The sequence below is a fragment of the Rhea americana genome, unplaced genomic scaffold (genome assembly GCF_003343005.1).
Source record: "Rhea americana isolate MKP2758 unplaced genomic scaffold, rheAme1 scaffold_12, whole genome shotgun sequence".
NCBI lineage: Eukaryota > Metazoa > Chordata > Aves > Rheiformes > Rheidae > Rhea > Rhea americana.
The window spans coordinates 8,308,387-8,331,644 of record NW_028185261.1 but is presented as its reverse complement, the minus strand read 5'-3'; the positions used below and the strand labels follow the sequence as shown (position 1 = coordinate 8,331,644).

General features: G+C 36.4%; 1 protein-coding gene across 3 annotated transcripts in view; it reads left to right on the top strand.

Moving 5' to 3' along the window:
* MYO3B (myosin IIIB) overlaps positions 1–23,258 on the top strand; it is a 227,727-nt gene that overhangs the window by 26,609 nt on the left and 177,860 nt on the right. For 2 of the 3 annotated variants that reach the window (XM_085323242.1, XM_085323250.1), the window contains exon 1: positions 12,570–12,632. In XM_085323242.1, coding sequence (XP_085179368.1) covers positions 12,621–12,632 — 12 coding nt within the window. In that variant the 5' untranslated portion in view covers positions 12,570–12,620. Of the gene's footprint in view, positions 1–4,138; positions 4,323–5,844; positions 5,980–8,417; positions 8,523–8,789; positions 8,890–12,555; positions 12,633–23,258 lie in introns of those variants that run through there. The other variant, XM_085323256.1, reaches the window with a different exon arrangement.

Below are 23,258 nucleotides of genomic sequence, written 5' to 3'. Positions count from 1 at the left end.
TAACCCATTTTTATTTTATATTATCTTTTTTATCAGACAATCCTTGTAGTCCTTTTGGCTTATGGATGCTGTTAAGGGATGATAATACACAATTAATGATTCTCACATCAATCTTATGGAGAAATATTTTCTTTAAATACAAGTGAAAGTTATTTGCATATATGCTGGAGTATCATCTGAAATTTTAGTCTGTTGTGCCTGTTCTGACTTAATTTGTTCTGACTGTTAAAGGGTCTCAAAATAGGAAAATCCAGATGGTATTACCAAGAAACCCATGAAATTTACTTTCTTGATGGAGAATGTCTTTTTTGATGTCTTTGAATAAACAGAACTGTGTCAATGGCTGAAGCGTGTTAGTAGTTTTTTGTCTTACCCTTTGTGATTTGGTTGGCCAATTTTTACAGGGTTTACTTCAAGATTAGAATATTATCTATCCTTTAAAAAAATTGTAAATTTGCCCCCTTTAGCCTGGCAGCAGCTTGGCCAGACCGCATCAAGTTGTCCTTACTTTTGCTTTGCATTTTGCCTCTTCTATAGTATGCAAAATAGGATTCAGTACAGTGCTATGGGCTTGTCGACAGCATCTAGTCATTTCTCAAATAGCCTAAGTGCATGCGGTCGCAAATAGCTTTGTGTAAGATGTTCCCCATCCAGTAGAGTTAATTGCCAAAGTGTAATTTTTCAGCATCTGGTGTGGGCTATTTTACTTGCCTGTTTGGAACAGACTTAACCACTGAGAAGTTTTCACCAGCTGGTGGCAGAACTCATGAAATTCTTGTAATCAATAGGTCTCTAATGGGTTGAGGATTCCTCTGGGAGGGCAGTTGGAATTCTGCAAAGTTTTTCACAGCTAGAAGCTGCACTTTATGTATCATTTTAAAGCCCAGAAGACATGAGCCATGACATGGGGGAGGAGTGAAAGGAGAAAGTTCTCCCTAAAGAAATATTCCAACTTCAGCATTTTAGTGTTAGAGTATTCTGGGAATGGGGTTGTTATAAATATATTTGCATTTATATGTAACTTTTCACAGTGTAAATGTATATAATAAATGGCAGTCTCTAGTTCAGGGCACTTTTTTTTCGGGAAATAGAAAAAGATAAGCACAAATTCAACTTAATCATTAAAGGAGAAATTGAAGTTGTACATTTCGTTTTTAAAAAAGAATCCAGATACAATACAATTACAATATTGATAATTTCTGATATTCCTCCTTTGCTTTTTGGACTGTAAAACATTCACATCTTTGATAGCAGTGTTGTAATAGGTACTATATTGTGTGCAATGGGCACTTTATACTGATGGCGGATGAATGTATTGTTTTAATTGAAGAAGAAGTTACTTTGGTTTAAGCAGAGGAGATCTATGATGTGTATTTGGGAAATTCTGATTCCGTGTCATGCGTAGACATGCCACCTCTAAATGCTAGCTTGTTATCACAGTGCATAGAAGTGATCTTTTATTAAAGTCTGTGTTCACTGTCCTCCATCAGGACTTAATCTGTAATAATTTTGCTTTAGATTTTTTTTTCAATGTTATCTCCTGGTACATGAACTTGAAATGTATTTAGAGAATTTGGAGATACCATTTTATAATTGTTTATTAATCAGAGCAGAAGCAGGAAGTGGCACTGGCTTTTTTGTTTCTAAGGAAGAACACATTTATCCAAAATGGCTGCTCCAGGAGGAGCCATCATAGTAAATGTTATGTTGGTGCAAAGAGTGCAGTGCATCATTTTCTGGACATTGTGCATGGTAGGCTAGTTGTTATAGTGACCGTGAAATATCAACCCTTTTTGGTAAGATTGCATTGAAAATTTGCAGTCTGGAGTGTTTTTTTCTGTTTATTTTTGCACATGAACTTCTGTACCATTTCTTCTAAAGCTTTAAAATCACACATCACACTATGTTCAAAATAGGTTTGATTTTTGTCTACTTTTTTAACCTCAGATGCAACTGTTCCTCCTAATGTTTGTACTCATACCCAGGAAAAAGAAAAGCAAACTGTGTTCTTAACGTTGACTTTTCAGGAGCTACATCTCTGTGGCTGCTGTCTTGCATAGCTTGTGGTACACTCTGTTCACTGATTTCAGAGAAATGTTTTCACCTGAGCTGCTTCTCTATCTAGGTGCTGACTGCATGTGTTCAGAATTCTGTTCTTTATTCCCAGCATGCTGTACTGGACAGTACAAGTATTACAAACAGTGAGAAACTGTCCTGTTAAATTACTGACCCACAATAAATGGAATTGACTCTAGCTTTGTCTCCTTCCTCCTTCCATTCCCTTCTTTTCTTTGCTTTTTTCAGTAAAGCAAGAGACCAAGCAATTTCATATATTATTTGCCTCCATCTTTGGTGCAAATACAGTTTTTGCCAAGGAAGGAAGAGTTTTTTTAAAATGTACCCTATGTGCTTACCATTGTTTTAGAAAGATTATGCTTCTTTAACCTGACTTTGGGAACAAGCCATCTTTTGTAACCTCTACATGGTAAATTATTTTAACAACATGCAAACATTTTTCCGTACAATCTAAATGATTAAAAAAAGAAATTCTCTTCTGGAAAAGAACATAACATACAAATAAGTTTATAAATATAATTTCATTCTTAATATTGCTATAGGGATCTTCACTCAGTATGAATTTACAAGTTATTTTCTTCTCTATCATGAACAGAAAATGTTTCTTTAGGTAAATTTAAGAACTGCTTCTTCACTCCCTATTACTTGTTCTGTTTCCTCAGTTAGGCGCACATTTCTTTTCAGCTCCAGTTCTCATACCAGGTAGTTGTCACTGATACTGGAAATGGTGTAGAGGTAAATAGGACATTAGCTTTTAAAAATTAATATAATTATTATTCCAAGCAGGAATGCAGATGTCAGGCATGCTTAGAAGGAAATGGCTCAAGCCTTAAAACTCGAGTTTGTGTTTGAGGTTGTTTGGAATGAGGGAAGAGTTGACTCACCTCCAAAAACAAACAGCTTCTGTAGTCAGTTGTGGTGTTCTCTTCAGTTACTTTTGAAAGATCACTTTTTCATTGGTTTGTTCATTGATCTCAGAATTCATGTTTTTTAGTTGAGTGTAAAAACAGCTGAAGACCTACATATGGCCAACTGGCCAAACAGTGCCCTTTCTTAGAGAAACTGTAAACAAGTAAGCTTTCCTAATGGGGAGTTATTTAAGAAGATTAAATTAATCTCTTCTTTTACTTTGTTTTCCCTTTCTCTATTTCCGGTTTAGAGACAAGAATTAAGTTCTAACTACTTGTAGGTGTAGGTTTTATGATTCCATAGAAATACGAAATCCTAAAAAAAAGTGTTGTCATGTTCATAATCACCAGAACTTGCTATCTGTATAATTCCAAGGATGGCAAGGACCCCTCTTTGCAAGCTGTAATACATCACTCTGGGATGTGTGAGGAAACTACTTATTTGGTTGGGAGACCTCCTGAAGGTGGAGGTGCACTCAGCTGACTGTAACACCCTGACTTCAAGTGAAATACGGAGACAGAGACTACTGRACTTATTGAGCAACATCTCCAGTGATGTATCCTACCTCAGGGACATCTACTGTCTATTATCAAGTCATTCTGCATATTATACCAGCCAGCCAGTCTTAACTTTAAATAAATTAGTTGTACTTAGCCCTGTTGTGGGTATGTCACATAGGATGAGGCGTTATGTCTCCTGAATACCTAGCCTGGCAATCATCTGCAGGACGTTAGACAAAATATCTTAGATGCGTTGTATGCATCTTTTTAATGAACAAGAACTAGAGTCTGATTTTGTGAGCTGTGTGCAATAAATATACCCATTAAAAGAGTGTGCTTTAGAGGAAAGGACAAGATTTTGTCACAGCTTGTTGAAGTGGATTCAGAATGGTGCAGTGTATGGGGGCAGTATTTGAAGTGAATAGTTAGTACATGCAGCAGAGCAAATTAATAAAATAAACCATCCCCAATGATTTCTTTCTCCTTCTTTACTTGGTGATCTTATCTTTCTGTCCATTTTCCATTTGTCATTCTGTCTGTGTCTCTTCTCAAGTTGGTACAATACCTTTATTTTGTTGTTGTTGTGAAACTCCCTCTTTGGTAGAGAGTTGCTTAGTCCTTCCCACATCATGTGTTTTTGCTTTGTTTTCCAGGAAGCCATTATATGGATTATTTCAATATAATTCCAATATGATTGGACTAGAATCATTAGAAGATCCCTCAGATACCTGGGAGATTATAGAGACTATTGGAAAAGGCACTTATGGTAAAGTCTATAAGGTTGCCCATAAGAAAGATGGCAGTCTGGCAGCAGTCAAGATTCTGGATCCTGTCAGTGTAAGTAAAAATATTTAACTTCATTGTTAATTTAAGAGTTCTCAAACAGATTTGAAATGCAGATTAAACAATTGATGGAACAACTTTATAGAATACATTGGTGAAAGCAAACAAGATTTGGTACTGTTTCTAGTATTGGKTTTGGCACTGGAAAGGTTTCAATGTCCTGTATGTTATCTGAAGATTTGCCTRTTTTCATTTGTAGCTCTATATAATTTTTCTGATAAAAATACTAGATATCTGTACTTGAGGCATGCATGTGATTGGAGGACACYGAGGCATCGTTCTAAGGGCCTACAATAGCAGAAAATGCTAGATGCTGTTAATTTTAAATGTTCTTGTTTTAATGTATGTACTCCATGAAAGAATGACTTTTCCTATCACAGAAGTACCATCAAATTTAGAATATTGTATAGCAACCTTTTAAAAGTGTACAGTACTGCTGAGCAATAGTTAGAGTAAATATAGAAGAAGAGTACCAGCCCAAATTCTCTGAGGTAGTTGTGTGACAGCTCTAGTTTTAGTGGGGTTTAACTTCCCTGAGAATCAAGACTCTCATTTTCAGTGGAAGATTTAATTGATAGCTGTACAGGTGGATCAAGCTGGAGTTTGATCACAGTAGTTGGGCTAAAATATTAAAAGTTGCTTTTTTGTCATCTACTACTACAGAAATTCATCTTGTTCTTCTCTTGTATAAATTAAAAGAAGGTACTAAACAGTAAGATAACCCTTTTAGCAAAGTATTATACATATTCGTGTTTTTTGTAGGTGCTTAAATTTTCTGACAGTCAGTCCGTACAGAAATGAGGAAAGATTCAGGGCTTAAGTACTTTGCTGCATTTTGGCCTGTATGTTGATGATATCAGTCAATATTCTGTAATTGACACACAAGTGTGTCACTGACAAATATTCAGTAATGTTTGCTAGTTTTATGGATTTTTATGTGCCTCTATTTAATGGTTTCTGGTGTGTGTTTTTCTTGACAGGCTTACAAGATGTCCTCTTAAGGATGTTTTTATTTTTACTGATGTTCCCTTTAAAGTTTTCTGAAATTGTTTTCTAAATTAGTCCCACCTTATGTCTTTAGAATGAAGAATAAAACACATATGAATGAATTCATATATTTACTCTTAGCTCACACATTAAAATATATGCATGTTTAAAAAAYAGATTAGAAAATAATACATGTGCAAATCTCTTATTTAGAGAACTGAGCAAAATTAAGCATAACTTACTTTTTCTGATGACATATATTACGCATAAGAGGTAGCTTTGAAAATGAACTGCTTGCTTTACATGCAGTTCACGTTTCTGTATGTAAAAAAAAGCAAAAGTGGCGTGATTTGATTTGGATTAAATTTGTAATAACAACTGAGTACTTTCAGATGCATCAAAATAAAAGGATTTTAAACAATTCAAAGATTGTTTAAATCTTTGATTGTTTAAATATCCATGAGAGTTTGTTCTTGGTTTGTACAGACATACTGTGTTTATATATTCTGTATCTGTTTTTTCTATTTAGGATGTAGATGAAGAAATTGAAGCAGAATATAATATTTTGCAGTTTCTTCCCAGTCATCCTAATGTTGTTAAATTTTATGGGATGTTTTACAAAGCAGATCAGTATGTGGGAGGACAGCTCTGGCTAGTACTCGAGGTAAAAATATTTTGGTAATATTATACCTTAACAAGGAAATGTTGGTCTGCTCTGTAGTGACAGAAGAGTCACAGACTTCCATGATTCCTTGATTGGGACCATTAATCAAAGGACTGGTGATAGGTGATCTGTGTCCATTGCTGAAAATAACATATATACTTGAAGCTTGTTTAACAGAAAATATCTTTGTGTTTTATTTCTATTCAAGTTACTACTTTCCGCCTCCAGAAACAATGTAATCTTTTGATAAGAATGATCTATGTGAAAGCAGCTTGAATTTTTTTTTTTTTTTTATCAAACTGGAGAAGGTGTAATTAAAACATTTCTCTAAAAACACCCAATCTTTTGGGAATCCAAAGTATTTAAAAAATATTTAGATGTGTGTCTTATACTAAATTTCAGTAATTATTAAAAAAAAAAAGGGGGGGGGAACTTTAGAGTTTTTTGCTTTTTTTAATGCATGCCTACTTTCTGATTTTATATTGACTCATGCACCCACGGGTACTGAGGGAGCTGGCGGATGTTGTTGCCAGGCCACTCTCCATCATCTTTGAAAGGTCCTGGAGAACTGGAGAGGTGCCTGAGGGCTGGAAGAAAGCCARTATCACTCCAGGCTTCAAAAAGGGCAAGGAGGAGGGCCCAGGCAGCTATAGGCTGGTCAGCCTCACCTCCATCCCTGGAAAGGTGATGGAACACCTCATTCTGGATGTCATCTCYCCAAGCATATGGAGGAAAAAGTGATCAGGAGTAGCCAGCATGGATTCACCAAGGGGAAGTCTTGCTTAACCAATCTGATCGCCTTCTATGACGGAATGACTGGCTGGGTAGATGAGGGGAGAGCAGTGGACGTGGTGTACGTGCCTTGACTTCAGCAAGGCTTTTGACACTCTCTCCCACAACATCCTCCTACATGAGCTYAGGAAGTGCGGGTTAGACGAGTGGACAGTGAGGTGGATTGAGAACTGGCTGAAAGGCAGAGCTCAGAGGGTCGTCATCAGTGGTGAAAGCCAATGGCATCCTGGGGTGCATTAGGAAGAGTGTTGCCAGTAGGTCAAGGGAGATGATCCTGCCCCTCTACTCAGCCCTGGTGAGGCCACATCTTGAGTATGTGTCCAGACGAAGTTTTTCTGTGAGTATTTTTGCTCAGTACTGRTTTGAATGCTCCCATGCAGTTAAATTTTAAAAATGTCCCTACAAAAAAATTTAGAAGGAAAGTCAAATTTCTGTATGAATCACCAATGCTATCATTGATAAAATTTTACTTCRGGAACTTATTTGCGTAAAGGATATCTTGTGTATCATGTAATCTGGACCTTCCCATGAACTAARACTTTTAGTCTAGTAAAAATTTTTGATGCGAGGAGATTTAGTAATGAATGAGGGAAAATATCCGCATATCACAGAAATTGCAGTGTTGGAACTGATAGGCAATTGGTAAAGTTTATCTATGAAATGTAAAACTCAAAGTATTTGTAGAGCTTTTGGTTTTATACCATTCTTCTGATTTATGCTGTAGAACTTGATGCTTAATATTGACAATGTAAAATGAACTCATGTTGAAGTRCATGTAATTTCTGTATGGCAGAAAAGTTGATAAGGGAGCATGCTACAGAAACAGATCTAGAACGTAAAATTTGATGAAAAACAGTTAATTTTCCCATCGTCTTAATGTCAAACAATTGTAAATATTTAAGAAAAAGAGAAAGAATGGGAAGGAAAGAGAGGAATTGCTACTAAAAAGCATAGACAATGAATTAAAGATGTGGGTGGAAACATATACAATGATTTTAATTCTACTTTTTCTCCTCCTCCTCCTTTGAGGTATGGCAGCCATTAATGGAATGCTTGCAAGAAACTGCTTTTCTGGATCAGAATGTTTCTTCTCAGTTGTTGGCAGCACATGCCATCAAGTCTGAGTATAGAGATATGGCTTCTGTCTATTTTATATTGCCTGCTAGCAGGAGCATTGATGGAGTGAAAGTTTGAAATGAAAGTAATTTTTTGCCTTCCAGTTATCAAGAGCATCAGTCTTGTCTTTCTGTCCTTTTCTTTGCACAAACCAGTTTCTCAAAAGGACAATGCACTCCTTATTGTGAAAATACTCAAATAAGTTAAATTATATTTACAAATCCTCTTTTAGCAACAAGATGCACTACAGTTGTTAAAATATTTTTTTTTAGTTACATTTTATAATCTTCAGTTTCAGCTTTCCTCCCCAYACTCAGATCACTGTGATTTGTTATCAACATTGCTAACCAAATGCATTCTATGACAGGGAGGACAACATAAATAATTGCAGGTAAAAGTCCAGTTGTTCCCACTCTTTTATTGTAGTGCATCTTTGCATGGTACACATTCACAGCCTAAACAAGCATGCTGAGTAACTGAGGTCTTGTCTTGCTTCTTTCCCCCTTGTGCCACCCTCCCCCCCTTCACAGCTGTGCRATGGAGGTTCTGTCACAGAGCTTGTCAAAGGCCTGCTGAAGTGTGGTCAACGGTTGGATGAAGTTATAATCTCATACATCTTATATAGTGCTCTCCTGGTAAGGATGTTCATTCACTGGGCTTTTAATGACTGCAAAGGGTGCAATTTACTCATGTCATACATACATTTTCCTTTTATAACGTATGGTAATGTTGACAATATTGTATGGGCTATTATAGCAACAGGGGTTGTATCAAGCGTTTAATCCAGTGGACAGATGTTTCTATAGAGTACGTACAGATTGTCTTCATTACATTCCCTAATAGTAGGGTAATTGTTTTTAAATAAGGGAGTAAATTTATTTTTTGTTCCTGCTGGCATATAGGGCCTTCAGCATTTGCACAATAACCGGGTCATTCATCGTGATGTCAAAGGAAACAACATTCTCCTGACAACAGAAGGTGGAGTCAAGCTCGTTGACTTTGGTAATGACTACTTCCCATTTGTTTTCCTGATATATGCAGTTTAGCCAAAGGCATCTGTTTACTTTCCGCTGGGAATGCTATAGTGAAGAGACTTTTCCAGGAGGATGTTCAGGATTAATTTAGGAAGAGAAAGGGAAAAACAGCCTGATACAGCAAGAGTGAAAAATCTAACCAAAAATCAGTAATAGACTTTTAACTTGAAAACTTAAGCATAGTAATTTAATGATTTAAAGATAGTTCCAGGGGTGCCATTTTATTTACAGAACTCTTTTGCATTTCTCAAGGAATGTCAGTTTCAGGGCAGTTGTCCTTCTAATTTGAATTTAAATATTCCATCTTTTGCATATGAAAAGAAATCATTCTTCTCTCTCAAATGACTTTTACTAGCCTGGAGCACATTTATTCCCTCTGAGCAGAAGGCGAAATGGTCCCCTGAGTCCAGAAAACAACATCCATTTAATTTGTGATTATTGCTGCTAGATATGGACAGGGCTACTCTGGAAACATCAGTAAAACAGGAGAGAGAGAGAAAGAGAGAAAAAGATAAATAGATAGAAAGGGACTTGGCAATACAATTAAATTCAGATCAACATTTTTTGTCTATGTGCTTGGAGAAATAAAGAGATGCTGTAGTCCCTCACATGACTATGTAGTGGAACAAATAATTTTATTAACAGTAGCGGGAAAAAAGATTAATAGTGTATGATTTCTTAGTGAAACCATATAATACATCAGGTAATCATCATTGAAAATGGTATTGTTTGAATAACAGTTGTTTGCTTAACAGTACGTGAAGGTAAATAAAAACATTTACAAAATGAGAGTAGCATAAAATTGCATTCCAGAAATCCTGTAAGTAGTAATATTACAAAAAAATCCAAAAACATGAAATGCATGCAGTGGAAAACAAATTTAATACTGACGATGTCATAGTATTATAAATTYAATGAAAAAATGTGCTGAAGATTATAAAATAAGTTAGAAAACAGGTGTCTCCTAGCACCTCCTAGGATCAGAAATTCATTGTGTTGAATGGTAGAGGCAACGATTAAAATAGTGTTGAGAGAAAGATGTGGCCTCAAGCAAAACGTGCAATGAATCTTGGGCTGGTAGGGGGAAAAAATCACTTTTCATCCGGGGGAGTTTTACCAGTATGATTTATTCATAACTACTCTTTTCTGGGGAGAAAAAAGAAAAAAAAATGCTTATCAGGAATATCAAAGGCATTATCTGCAGCTGAAGCTCAGTTTTGGGGCTGTTGTTTTCAAGGGCAAGTGTGTGTGCAGCAAATCCAAGTGGCAGATTCTAGGAAACTGAGAATTTCAACCTCTTGATATTCTATGGGGGAATATCGGTGGAGGTTTCTGGTTCCACATTTAGTTTTTTTTTGTCTGGTTTTAAGCTAAAACAATAAAAACTCTACAAAATTATAACAAATAACTATCCCAAAAAAGACATAAGCTAATTGCKGAACAGTCAGGAAACGTCAAGATGCCCAGATATCTGTGTGCTACCATCTGAAGAAGCACCATGCTACATTCTTTCATTTAGGTGGTATTTCTACCTGCACTCCACTGCCTCAGTCAGAGAGAGGACTCTAGGAATGGATTAGGACAGAGTCACAGATGAAATTGTTGTCTATAGAACTGTTTTTCCCATTTGTTGAAGAAACTGGAGGATGTATAGTAAAAGATGCAAGGAGTTCAGGAAGAGAAAGGTCTCAGCTGAGTGATATCAAACTGGAATCTGTTCTTGCTTCTGCCACAGATGATTTTGGCAGGTCACTTATATCAAACTTTTTGGAAGTCACCACCGTGTGCTCCTCATTTTCCTGGTATCTGGTCTGAAACATCTTGTCTTCTTTTGCAGAAGAGCTAAGTGTTCTTGAACTGCAGCTGAGAACTATTATAGCTCTACTTGAAATATGTAGAGTGCCTGAAAACTGAAGTATCTCAGATAGAGTATCCAAAAATGGTGGATGCATTTGATAATTTTAGGTTAATTTCTGGGGTTAATAATCCTCTCCTATTTCACAAGAATGTTAAGGAGATTTATTGTGTGATAAGGAAGGAAGGAAACATGTTAAAAGCAAAATAAGAATTTTAGCTTTAGCATAGTATTTAGTATAGTAAATAATGGACTGGAACTCAAATTGACAGGAATAAAAGGAAATACTCCATAGCTACCCATTCACTGAGCAGTATCCATGGAATGAGGCAGAATCCTGTGTTTTTTTTAAAAAAAGATCATAACTAAAGGCTGTATGTATGGCTGTTTGGTCACAGATAACGTTACACAGGTATTATTAATTGAGGTGTTTCTTTATCTTTATTGCATGACTTTGCAACTTGATTTTTCAATGTAATACACATTTTCCCGTTCATCTTCATCTGCTCTCAGCAGCATGATATACTTAAATAAACGTTGGTCATGGTATAAGCTGACCTGAAATGTCTGCAGCATTCATTCATGTTGTCTTGCAGTCTCTTAGCTCTCTCAGCTCTTTGGTATTCTGTATTGTTTTGGAGTGTCCATAGATAGCAGCGACAAATTAGGCTAGCTGGAGAGAAATCAGACTTAAATGCACAGAGGCTTGCTGTAAGTTCCAGCCCTTAACTGTTTCACAGTGGTGACCTGGAAATGACTGAAGGGTTGCAATCACACTGAAATGAAAAACACAGTACTGAATCTTGAAGCAGGCAGTTTAATTATTTGACTTAGAAATTATAACTGAGTCTGAATTTCTTTGAATTTCTTATTTATTGGCAGCAAATACAATTCTATTGTACATGTTTCTACCCATTTTTCTTTGTCTGCGGGTAATACCATAGCAGCAGACCACTGAGTTGCCGTTTTTTTTAAACGGTGTTCACATGAAGTATTTTTGAAGTTAATATTATTTTGTGTCAGCTAGTTAGAATGCTCCTGAGCTCTACAATTCAATTATATTTTGGCCAGAAAACAGAAGAAGATTTGTTGTGGAAGTTCATTCAGATTTGTTTGATTTTACTCCAGTTCCTTCCTTCTTTCCTTTTTTCAGTTGTGCTGCAGTAGTCCAGCCCCAGTCAGAACTGAAGCACAGGCTTTGTTTTAAGAGTGTGCTTAACTCTGTAAGTACAAGCCTCAATGTGAGCATAAGCTTGTGCTTTTTGTTGGTAGGGAAAGACTTAAGCAGGTGCACAAATGTTTTGTTGAACTGTGGCCTCTGCAAACCCAGTGATCAAATTTCCTGCCAGCAATGTTAAAGGAGTGAATTTCATCTGGACTTCGGGCAGTATTTCTGGAACAGAAGTTTTAAGTCATGTGGTGATTAGGACATTTCTAGTTTATATTCATGAAAAGAGTAGAAAGACATGTCTCTGATTTAGGTTGCCAGTTAAGTACTTTGAATTTGGATGAAAGTGCTTCAGACTAAGAGTCATTCACAAAAAGCAATTCTGAAAGGAAACAGCAAGCTGTGATCTGCCTGGGACAAGCTATAATTAAAGTAAAAAATGAAATTAATCAAGTAAATAATTCAGTACAAATGATGCATCTACTTTGGTCAGGCATTCTGCAGCTGTGCAGGCTTTTTTTTTTTTTTTTTTTTTTTTTTTGACACTTGAAATAAATTGACTGAAATGATATAATGAATTTGAAACCAAGTTTGGATCTGTTTTATTGTAGGTGTTTCAGCCCAGCTCACAAGCACACGTCTGCGTAGAAACACCTCAGTGGGAACACCCTTTTGGATGGCACCTGAGGTAGGCAAACGTTTTCTTAATCCTATTTGTGTTGTCTCTGTTCACTGTGATGCACACTTTGTTGCCAGTTCCACATAGTCTGAAAAAAAAAACAACAAAAAACACTTTTCTATCCCTGCTATGGCTGTATTTTTACTTCCCTTTACATCTGTGGCCCATGTTCAGTAAGATGAACATAGTGTTAGAATATACAAAATGGATTCCTTTAATAGTAATTGTGAAAGTTATCTTCTCTGTAATGTTTCCAGAGAAGTATAAACTGAGGGTTTTCTTGCAGATTTTGAGACTTTCCAGTCAAATACTGTATTTTAGCTCTGTGCAATTCTATAGATCAGTTTCTTAGGTGAAGAGTTCCAATATGGCATATTAAGGGAAGCCTTTCACAAAATTTTCGGGTATGTAGTAGATAGGTGTCTACAGCTGAGACCCTGGGGGTGGTGGTAGGGTTTCTGTGTCTGCCATGCTATAGCCTCCTGGTATTYCACAGAAATAGGGACTGATCCCCTGCCAGTCTTAAGGTTTCTGACACAGATCTGATCTTGGATGTTCTTACACAGTATGAATGACATCAGAGATCAGCATCTGTGTACATTTCATGATTTCCCTTACATACGATGAGGTTTCTGGTCTGAGAAAATAMATGCAGTTTTCCTACAGTTGGCTAATTGATCTATTTTGTTGATCCATTTGCTCACTTATAACAACAGATATTACTCTGTTGCGGCTTCACTGAGCCTGAGAAGGATACATTAAAGAAATGGTAGTTAATATGCTGCTATGTAGTGCTTGTAGGAGCTAAAACCTTTAACACTCTTCCTGATCTATTGCTATATTGACTTAATCCCCATATTTAACAGAAAGGTTACATTAATGAGGTTGTAATGTCTATTGAACTGTGTTATGTCAGACATTCAGAATGTCCTGCAGATTTTACTTCAGATGAGTATGTTTTGGTGCGTTTGTGGAAAGGACAAGCASGGAAAAGAGGAATTCCCATACTCCAGTCTTGCTATAGAACTCTGTAAAACCCTGACCCAGCCATGTTTTATTTTACTTTAGTAACAGACTGTCTCGTGAATTATATTGGCCAAAAGAAGTTGTAATAAATTGTTTTTCAAGGGCACAAGTTAGGCACAACATTGCCACGTTCAAAGTAGTCATATACGTGCTGACATCATGGAATCAGTCATAGTACGAAGATAAATATTGAAATGAAAATAATTGTTTACTAAGAAAGAGTAACAGTTTTCACATGTAGTCAGTCTGCTGCAATACATACTGCTCCTCCCGCATATTTCAAAAGCTATAGAGGAAGAGCAGTAACTAATGAAAAAAGATGAAAAAGAGCATCAGAAAACTGAACCTTTGAGGCTGAAAAAGAAAACCCACTACTGAACAGTTATAGATGGCAAGGTGAAAAAGCAACTTATGCATATTCTAGTAAAATTTCATCAAGAATTTATTCTCACAGAATTAAAAAGAAATCAGTACAGTAATTTTAATCCACGTTTTGATTATTGTTTCTTTCCTTTAGCAAGATTTATTTCAAAAACAAAATTACACTGGTAACTGATTTTCTTGCTTCTACTGTCTCATTACTCATTTCTGATTATTGTTCTGTACTAACCAAAAGACTTGCATGTTAACATGCAGTTGGTATTTGTTCTAGGTTTGACTAGTTTGATCTTGGTTTATATTAGAGCCTTTGGTGTGTTTTAACTGTTTTTACTATCCATGGTCACTATCCATGTTTCCATGTGGCTGCAGGTTTTAGAGTATTTTTATTGAAAAATTGAAGTCTTTTAACCAGCTTCTTCCTTGCCTATATCTAGGCTGCTGACATCTGCTTAGCTGTGGCATGCTGTCACCAGTGGAAGTTCCCAGGTAGCATACTGAGAGCATAAAAAAATCACACAGGGAAAAACAAGAGGAAGAAGCTTTATTGTAACGACTTGAGTACTGTGGAACTGTGAATTAGGTAGATGGGATGAATGCTAGGAAGGCRCAGCAGGAGAAGAGCATGAGTTGGGACAGACCAAAGTTACAGTGGTTTGAGTTTGGGCTGTACGCGTGGCCTCCTGTGTTTGTAAGTAGCAAAACCTATGGATCAGAATGCTTTCACTGGCTCAGGACATGCACACTGAGACTCTTGAACTAGTGTAGTTTAAAAATGGAGAAAAGTAATCTTCAGAGGACCTAGCCAAGTATCTGAGACCATGTTTTTATATTGGCCTCCCCAGACATAACCATTTTCCTTCCATTTCATGAAGTTTAGAAAGTTTTAGCACACTGTTAAATAAAAGCCGTGTATGCACTGCCCCTAAATTTGGGGTAGAAGATGAACGTTAGTCTTGACCCTTCTTCTTTAAGAAGCAACAAATATTTTCATGAAGTATAATTAAAAAAATTAAAAACTAGGGAATGAAATAAAAGAAGTCTGCTTCTTTGTAAATTATTAAATCTAAATAACAGTAGTTGCCCTCAACAGAAATGAGGCTATTAGATTTATTTGAGTTTTGGGGAATTTGASATAGTTCTTACAGTTTGCATCTGTTAAACACATACAAATCCTTCTGTATAGCAGTTTAAAGTATCATACAAACATTTATTTATTTTAAAATGTGTTATATTCCCATCTGCTCCTTTTTCTTTTGCTAAGGAAGGCTGATTACAGCTGAGCAGAGAAATGAAACTGCTGTAACAGATCCAAAATTGATCTCATACAGTCTCACACAGAATGGTTGATATTTTACCATCTCCATAACAACCAGTGTACGTCACAAAGGAGACACGATACTGTAGTAACTACTGTGTCAGTGTTATTTATGAAATCACCTTGRTCAGAGACGCCTTTATAAAAAACATACTCATTTAGACAGCGATGGGTATATTCTGAAATGTTTTATTAAACTCAATTTATAAAAAGTATTTTTACAGTACTGTTTTGCTTGAATAATTGTAATCAAAGGCAGTAATCATACCAAATTTATTATTCGTCTTGCTTGAAAATATTCGTTCTTGAAGTACAAAGCCAAAGAAATGAGTGGACACTTTGAGATAATTTAAATCTGAAAATACAACACACCTGTAAGCAACGTATGTTATGAGCATAGCACATCAGAGGAAATGCAAGGGTAGCTTTTAAACACTACCTGTTTTGAGAATATTTTTATAAATTACCAACACAGTACCATAATCATAGTGACTCATGTGGTGTGTAGGAGCCACACTGATCAGGCTTCATGGATATAGTAATCTGCAAAACAGCTGCAAGATGCTTGGATACCCATTATGCTGAACTAGCTTTTGAATGACAAGTTGTATAATACTTCTGCTTGAGTCATTACAGTTGCTTGCTTTGTGTTCATATGAATGACATACTGACATGTGAGATGCAGTTTGCCTTGGTTTTGGGGAAGCCTTTCTGGTATTTTTAAAACATGCAGGCAAATTCTTATGTGAAAAATGAAAACTTAGGACTACAATAGATTGAAAACCCCTGTCTGGGTAGCAGCTCTTTAAGAGCAATGATTTTTAGATGAGACTGTGGTAAAATCAGTGAAGGCTAGAAAAACCCTAAACAGTTGCAAAAATCTGGTTGCCTGAAGGTTTTAAAGTAGAATATAATCTATATAGAAGCCAAAAATCCTTAAAGTAGATGGGCAGAAGGAAAAGTTATTACTCAGGCAAACTGAAAGCATGAAGACTAGGATTTTTTTTTAACTGGACTTAACTATTATCTGYCTGTGAAACATGGGAGCCTCAATCAGTGCATAAGGCAGTTGTGAGACCTCATGTCATCCAAGTGGAAGAAAGGTGAACTTAATCTGAGGGGGAATAGAGCAGGCAGATGAAAAGCCAGCCTTGCAGGAAAAGACTACAGGAGTGTTTTAGTGAAATGAACCTTGTGAAATGAACCTGATAGAGAATATGATTGCTGTATAGAAATACATTATGGGTAAATCCCAGGAAAATAAAACCTGGAGAAGAAGAATGCAAAAATTATTCAAGATAACAGCTACCAATAACTGGATATAAGCAGGACACAACTATGCAGGAAACTAGATCATCCTGGACTGGGAACAGCCTGCATAGCGAGGAAAACCAGCATATTTTAAGATGAAACTTCCAAAATATATGAAAGGGATAATATGACATGGTACTTGCAACAGCAGAAGATCATAGGAAATAGCAGTGACTCAGGGTGGTATAAAGTCTCCTGTTCAGCTCTGTTCTTGCTAGTCAGCGTGAAAAGCAGCAGCTTAACAATTTTGAGTGACTGGGACATCCTAGAAGGCTCTTTTTTTCTGAAAACTGTGAGATTCAAGTAGCAACAGCAGGACAAATTTTGTCCTTGAGCATTTGTTTTGAGCAAAGCATAGGATTAACGGAAATGTTGTTGAAAAATGAAAATGCAAGGGAAAAGGTAGGTATGTTGAAACAACTGAAGAACTGGGAAAGGAGAAGGGAAGTCAGTTTAAGAGGGAAGCTTTAAAGTACACTCACTGAAAATCAATCATTACTGTTTAACCTAATTAGTATTGTCTCACACTTACAACACAGACATGCAGAAGCAGGAACACTGAATACAGGCAGTCTTAAAAAAGATAGCTAAAGCAAGCTAGTTTAAATTCTGGGGTGGTTTTATAGCTGCCTATTGCCAAAGCATTATGTTACCTAAAATCTGCTTYTATCTTCCTGAAATTGTATTGAATRCTGGCAGGGATAATCGGATTTTTGAGCTTGAACTGCCTTTACATCTTTAGTTCTAAATCTTAACATTTCTGCTTTCAACCTCCAGTGCAGAATTGGACAAAAGGTAGTTAAGAATAGGATTGTAGTTTTTCTGTTTCTTTTTGCCAAATAACTGAAATATCACGAAAGCACACAGCCATATGTGCATTCTGATAGTCTGAATTTTACACTTCATGTTTTAATTTCATAGTATTATCATGTCTTGTTGGAAACTTGGCTCTTGAAACAAGCTCATTTAGTATCAGTACATTTTTTTGACCCAAATCAAGTTTTAGAATCACAAATCGAAGAAGATACTATCAGATAGAAAAAAACTGGAGAGATGCTGAAGGTGTTCAAAACCGTGTGGAGTGAGCTGTTATATTTTATTGATAACCATTAGAAAATGACAGTGGTGCTTACGTATTTATGGCTTAAGAGGAATGTAATTAAACAGTTAATCCTTTGYAGAATTAGGTGTAGAAATGTGACATACAACAATAAGAAAGGCTGATACATTGGTAAAGGTATCATGAGTTCTGAAATAATGAGTTTGTGAAGGATAAAATCCTGGCTTTGTTTTGCTATTGATTTCAGAGGAATTTTGATGTCATATTTGTTTTCATCTTGCCAAAATAAAGTAATGATCAGTAAGAGTGTCCTAGAAAAAACAGATTGTTTTCCTTTGTATTGCTGAATCAAGATGTATTTCCTTGGATGATATTCAGTTCATCTGAGCATCAGAAAAAAAATTCTGAAGTGTTAGAACAATAGGTTTCCAGCCTAAATAATCTTAATCTGACCGTATGCATGTGAAATAAGTCAAATCCTTAAACAATGGATAGTATTTGCAGTGTCATATTTTCATATTTTTGATATGAAGCCATGTCTCTGCATCRTCTAATGAAAAACTGAACAATTAAACTAGTAAAGGGAAAAAAAGGTCATTTGCATTAACATAGTTTAAAAATGTGTAAAGGAAAGAACAGATATTACAAAAACTCAGCAATTTTTCCACTGAAGTCAATATTCATTATAGTAAGGCCTGTCTTCAGGCCTTAGARTTTGGTTAGAAAACATAGCTTTCTTTTACTAAATTAGAGCAGATTTATCTTATTTATTTTTCTCTTATAGGAGATAAGAAAATCAAATTTGCAAAAAAGCCATTTAATAGTAAATATATCACGTTTAGTTGAATGAGAAGTTGGAAAAACAGTGTAGAAAAGGTAACACCATCACAGTCCTGGGCTTATGTTTTTAATTAACTCTAGATAAATATGTACAGTAGATCTATTTCCCTAAAACTATTGCGTATATTCTCCTTTTGATACACTCAACCGACATTATTTTCCAGCTCTTTGCTTACTCAAGAGACTGAAGGTCAGCCTCCTGTTAATAGCTTTAGGTCTCTTTTACTTTAATTCCTTGTTAGCTAGAATTAGTTCTTCTGATATGCATATATTCACTATGCCTTTAGATGCCAACTGAGTACGGAATTTCTGTAAGTGTTGATTTGTAATGATCTGTAGGAATCCATAGCTTTGGTAGTATAAATAGGATAGACTTCAGGAATACATATTCACGTATTTTTCTGCCTGAGAGCCRTTAAAAGCAGTTGTACAGTGAAACAGTACGTGTATTTTGTGATAAAGAAAAGTGAGGAACAGTGTATGTTCTTTAACTGTAATAAGGAAAATTCTGAATATATTTCCTTATCATATCTTCATGGAAGATGTTCTAACAGTTTTCATACAGCTTATTTTCATAAGACATACTACTGAATTAGCTCTTTTTGGAGGTTATTTTTCCTCAAGAGTTACACTAGATAAGATTAGATAGAAAACATGAAAGGATATGCGTTAAAAAAWATTATAAAAAGACAGGTTTTCTTTAGGAAGAAACTGAACAGATAAAGAAAATTTTTGCTGCTTCTACAGAGTTCGTGTTTATCATGTCATCATGATTAATGAATAGTGAAATCCCACAAATTTAGTGGGAGAAAATAAAGCCAATAAATCAAGAATGGTAGCATTAAACCATTCATAAAGTTGACTTTTGTTACATAGTAATTTGAACAAATGTTTGTTACTTAATATTGCAATATCTGTGACAGTTGTTGAGCTTAGGGTGTAAAGGAATTACCTATTTGGCATATGCTTTGAAAGYACATCCCTGTTCTCAGGAAACAGAAGTAATGGGACACAGTCACGTGTTAGGAATTATTTTAGGGAACTACTAGCTGTCGTCTTTAAGTGCAGAATTGATTTAAGTGTGGTCCTGTGGTGAGGAGGGTAAATAAGTATTGGTATACCAGAGAGAAACTACTCTAAGTAGTAGAGAAACTACAGCCTAAGTGTAGGAAAGCCAAAATCAAAACAAAATGAAAGAATGGGAATTATTGCTCTAAATAGATAGAGCAGGACTGGATGGCAAATCCGAGGGACACAAAAGTGAATTGACTTGTTCAAGGTCATATAGCAGGTCAGTGGCAGAATGGGAGCTGGAATTAGATCCTAAAAGGCCACATATGACTAAAATGCCTGTGACTCCTGGATGTCACCTTCTGAGGGTTGACTGGCATGACTTAAAGTTGTCTTTCTCAGAACACAGCAGGACGTGCATAAAGAAATAGATGAAATATCAGTTTTTGTCTTAGTTATTTTTTCTTCTTACATAATTTTCTATGGCTCTCAAACTCTAACAAGTTGTGGTAGTAACAAGGGAGTTGTATTGAGGCTGCTTAAAATACAGAAGTGAAGCAGTAGAATTCAGAAAGCTGGATTTTGAAATTWAGAGAGGTTTCTTTAAAGGTGAAGCTTAGCTATCAATATGGCAGAGAGAGGCAGAGAACATAGTAGTGCAGAGAGCATTTGCTGGTAAAATACATCGCCTCCTCCTCTGTCTGCAGGAGAGCTGGCTTCCTTGTTGGGTAGCAGGGCAGGAGGGGTTTGAAAAAGGAGGTGGCAGAGGGAGGGAAGCTCAGTATGCTGGCAGTTACTTTGGTAACATAGACATAATCTTGTGGGATCGCAGATGCTGCTGKTTTTTTTTCTAGCTGAAACAGCAGCTATGGAGGGTTTGCTAAACTTCTTTTTTCTTTCCTTAAGCACATTACATAGAAATAGAGAAAAATATTGCACTACCACTGTGCCTTGAGCCTAGGTCTCTCTATTAAGCGTGTATACTTAAGAGGCTGGAGTTGGTCTGTGTTTTCAGTTCCTTCATGAAACACTGTTCACAAATGTGAGTGTGGTGTCAAGTATATATATTTATTGCTGAAGAATAAATCTATGGGTCAGAAATGAATCGTGTCAATTACATTAGTACTACAGTACTACATGACAGTCTCATAGAATATAGCAAAATAGATTTTTGTGCTTGAAAGCTCATAAGTTTTCTCACTGCTGAGCAGTTTAATGGTCTCAGGGCCATTTCACTTTAGAGAGTTAAAAAAATTGATCACTTGCAGCTCTCAGAGCACAATTGCATACATACTATGTTTTTAAAATATTCAATACTTGTTACATTGGTAACATTTCTAACAATATAATCATCTTCTGATATACCATAGAAAGGTTTTTGGAATAAGGGAAGGTCATGAATAAGGAACTGAAATCCAARTAAGAAAAATGGGAATATGGAATCAATATCAGCCACAAATTTGTTCTTGTATGCATTAACTGTGCAAATGCATTTGAGGAGAAATGCAGAGAGAGAGGGAGAAAGAGAGGGAGAGAGAGCGCTGCATGGAGAGAGTCTGTTTAGTCTGGATAATTCAGTATCTCAGATGCTGCTAAATGCTATAATGAAAGACTTGTTTTTTTGAGTGCATAAGACTTTTGAGAATATTTAATTTTATTTTTGCCACCTGAATAAATAGAGTTGCATGATGTTCAGGTGGGGCACAGAAATTCAGTTGGTTTATTTTGTTCATCTTGCACAGTTAGCAGTTTTGTTCTCCTTGCAAGGGTAACAGTTTTGTGCCACATTCATTTTTCATACACAGTCCTTTGCTTTCAGCGTTGTGCTCATACACCTCATAAGCTACTTAGCTAGCTACATCAGCTGAGTACAGCACCACCTTTCTTCAGGAGCCATCAACCCTTTTAACACCAGACTCCTTCCTGCTGGTGGATCACCTGCTAATTTTGTAGCAATTGTCTCCAGGTACCACATTTGTACTACTATAAGCAATCTACTGTATTCTGTGTGCCTACAGCTATACTGTGTATGTGTACTATCTATACTGAGGCAAAATGAAAGTATATGTCAGGTAAACTTCAAAAGGTTTGAGATACTGCTTCAGCTGTATAGCTACTGTATGTGTAGTGCTCTCTGCCCCAAAATCAGTATGACCACAGTACAGACAGCTAGYTCTCCATATTATCTTTTTTCTCTCTTTTATATCCACCTGTGATCTATTTATGGGCTTGCTGAAGTTCAAAAAAAAGTTTGCACTAATTTCAAAACATGCAGAATTCTACCCTTGAATATAAAACCTTATTGTCAGGGAGTGAATTGTCTTGTATACATCGGAAATGTAGCGTTTCTGTAAAAGGGATAAATTACCCAGAATGCCTAATCACCATTCTCTAAATTCCCTCCAGTTAGTGAGAGTTACTTGTTTTTGTGCTGTCTTTGCCAACCCACTGAATCCCCCCACGCTGTCCCACTGGGACCCTCAAAGCAATCAGTGAATATTTTGCTGCCACTACTGTCACGTTGTCTGTTTCTCTGTGTGATGTTCAGGTGTTTTCCGTCATACTGCAACATGGCAGGGCATGAAGTCATGAGGAAATTACAGGTAGTACAAAAGGTGGCAGCCTGTCTCCTTAGCAACCTGGGCTGCTGAGTGCACATAACCAGTCTGCGTAAGCTACCATGCCAAAGCGAAAGGCTCTGTGCTTATGTGGCATTCACTGGCCAGTCTCAAGGTTAACTACATCTTCTCCTGAAGCTTTAGGATAAACATGGTGTTTGGCAGCTCCAGCAAAGCAAACTACATCCTCCCATCCTACCAGAGGATTTTACTGTGTATAAAATAGTACATATTTGATGATGTCTTTGCACAAAGTAGAGAAAGGAAGTGGCGTGTTCTCTAGTTTCAGATCATTTCTCCTGGGATCACTGCCTTCATGCCCCACTGGGCTGAACAGGAAGGCAGTGCCTCAGAAACTGAGATGTACTCTCAGCTCCAGAACTCTGAGAGACAAGGACAGATGTTTCCAAACACACAAGTATCTCCTGAGTTCCCCAAAGAGACAGGAAAATAGTAAAAGATAAGTAAATGGGATTTTCCCTTTTTTGTTCTGATTTTAGAGATAATTGCTCTGCAGAGAGTTGCACTGATTTTTTCAAGGCAGAAATCAGATATTCCTTGGGACTTAGCTTAAACTGTGACCAAGAGAACTGGTTTTGCTTCTTTAGATTCCAAGGTATAGCGTTGTCTGCTAGCCAATATGTCAAACAAATTGACAATGTGCATCTTTTGTCAAGGAAGAATTTATAACAGSAGTTTCTTACTTGAAACTACTGCATTTGTCCTTCCCTGAGTAGCTAAATGGAACATAAAATGGTAAGGTTCTAATAAGTTCCAAAGAAAGCTGAAAATTCTTTTCAATTCAAAGCGATCATTAAATTGGTATACATATTGCATACTCATCATCAGAATAGCTTTTAATTTCTACATTTTCTGTGAGGCTGATCTCACTGTAGGCACTGAAACAYACTTGGTTGCATGTTTCACTGGCTGAATTTTGGGAACAAAAGTAATGCAGAGTAAGGGGAATATTTTTTTGAATGAGCCACTTCAGGCTCTCATGTTAGAATGATGGAGAATTGCATAGTGTTTAATGCCCTTTGGTTAGAGTGCCTATATTTTTTCATAATACC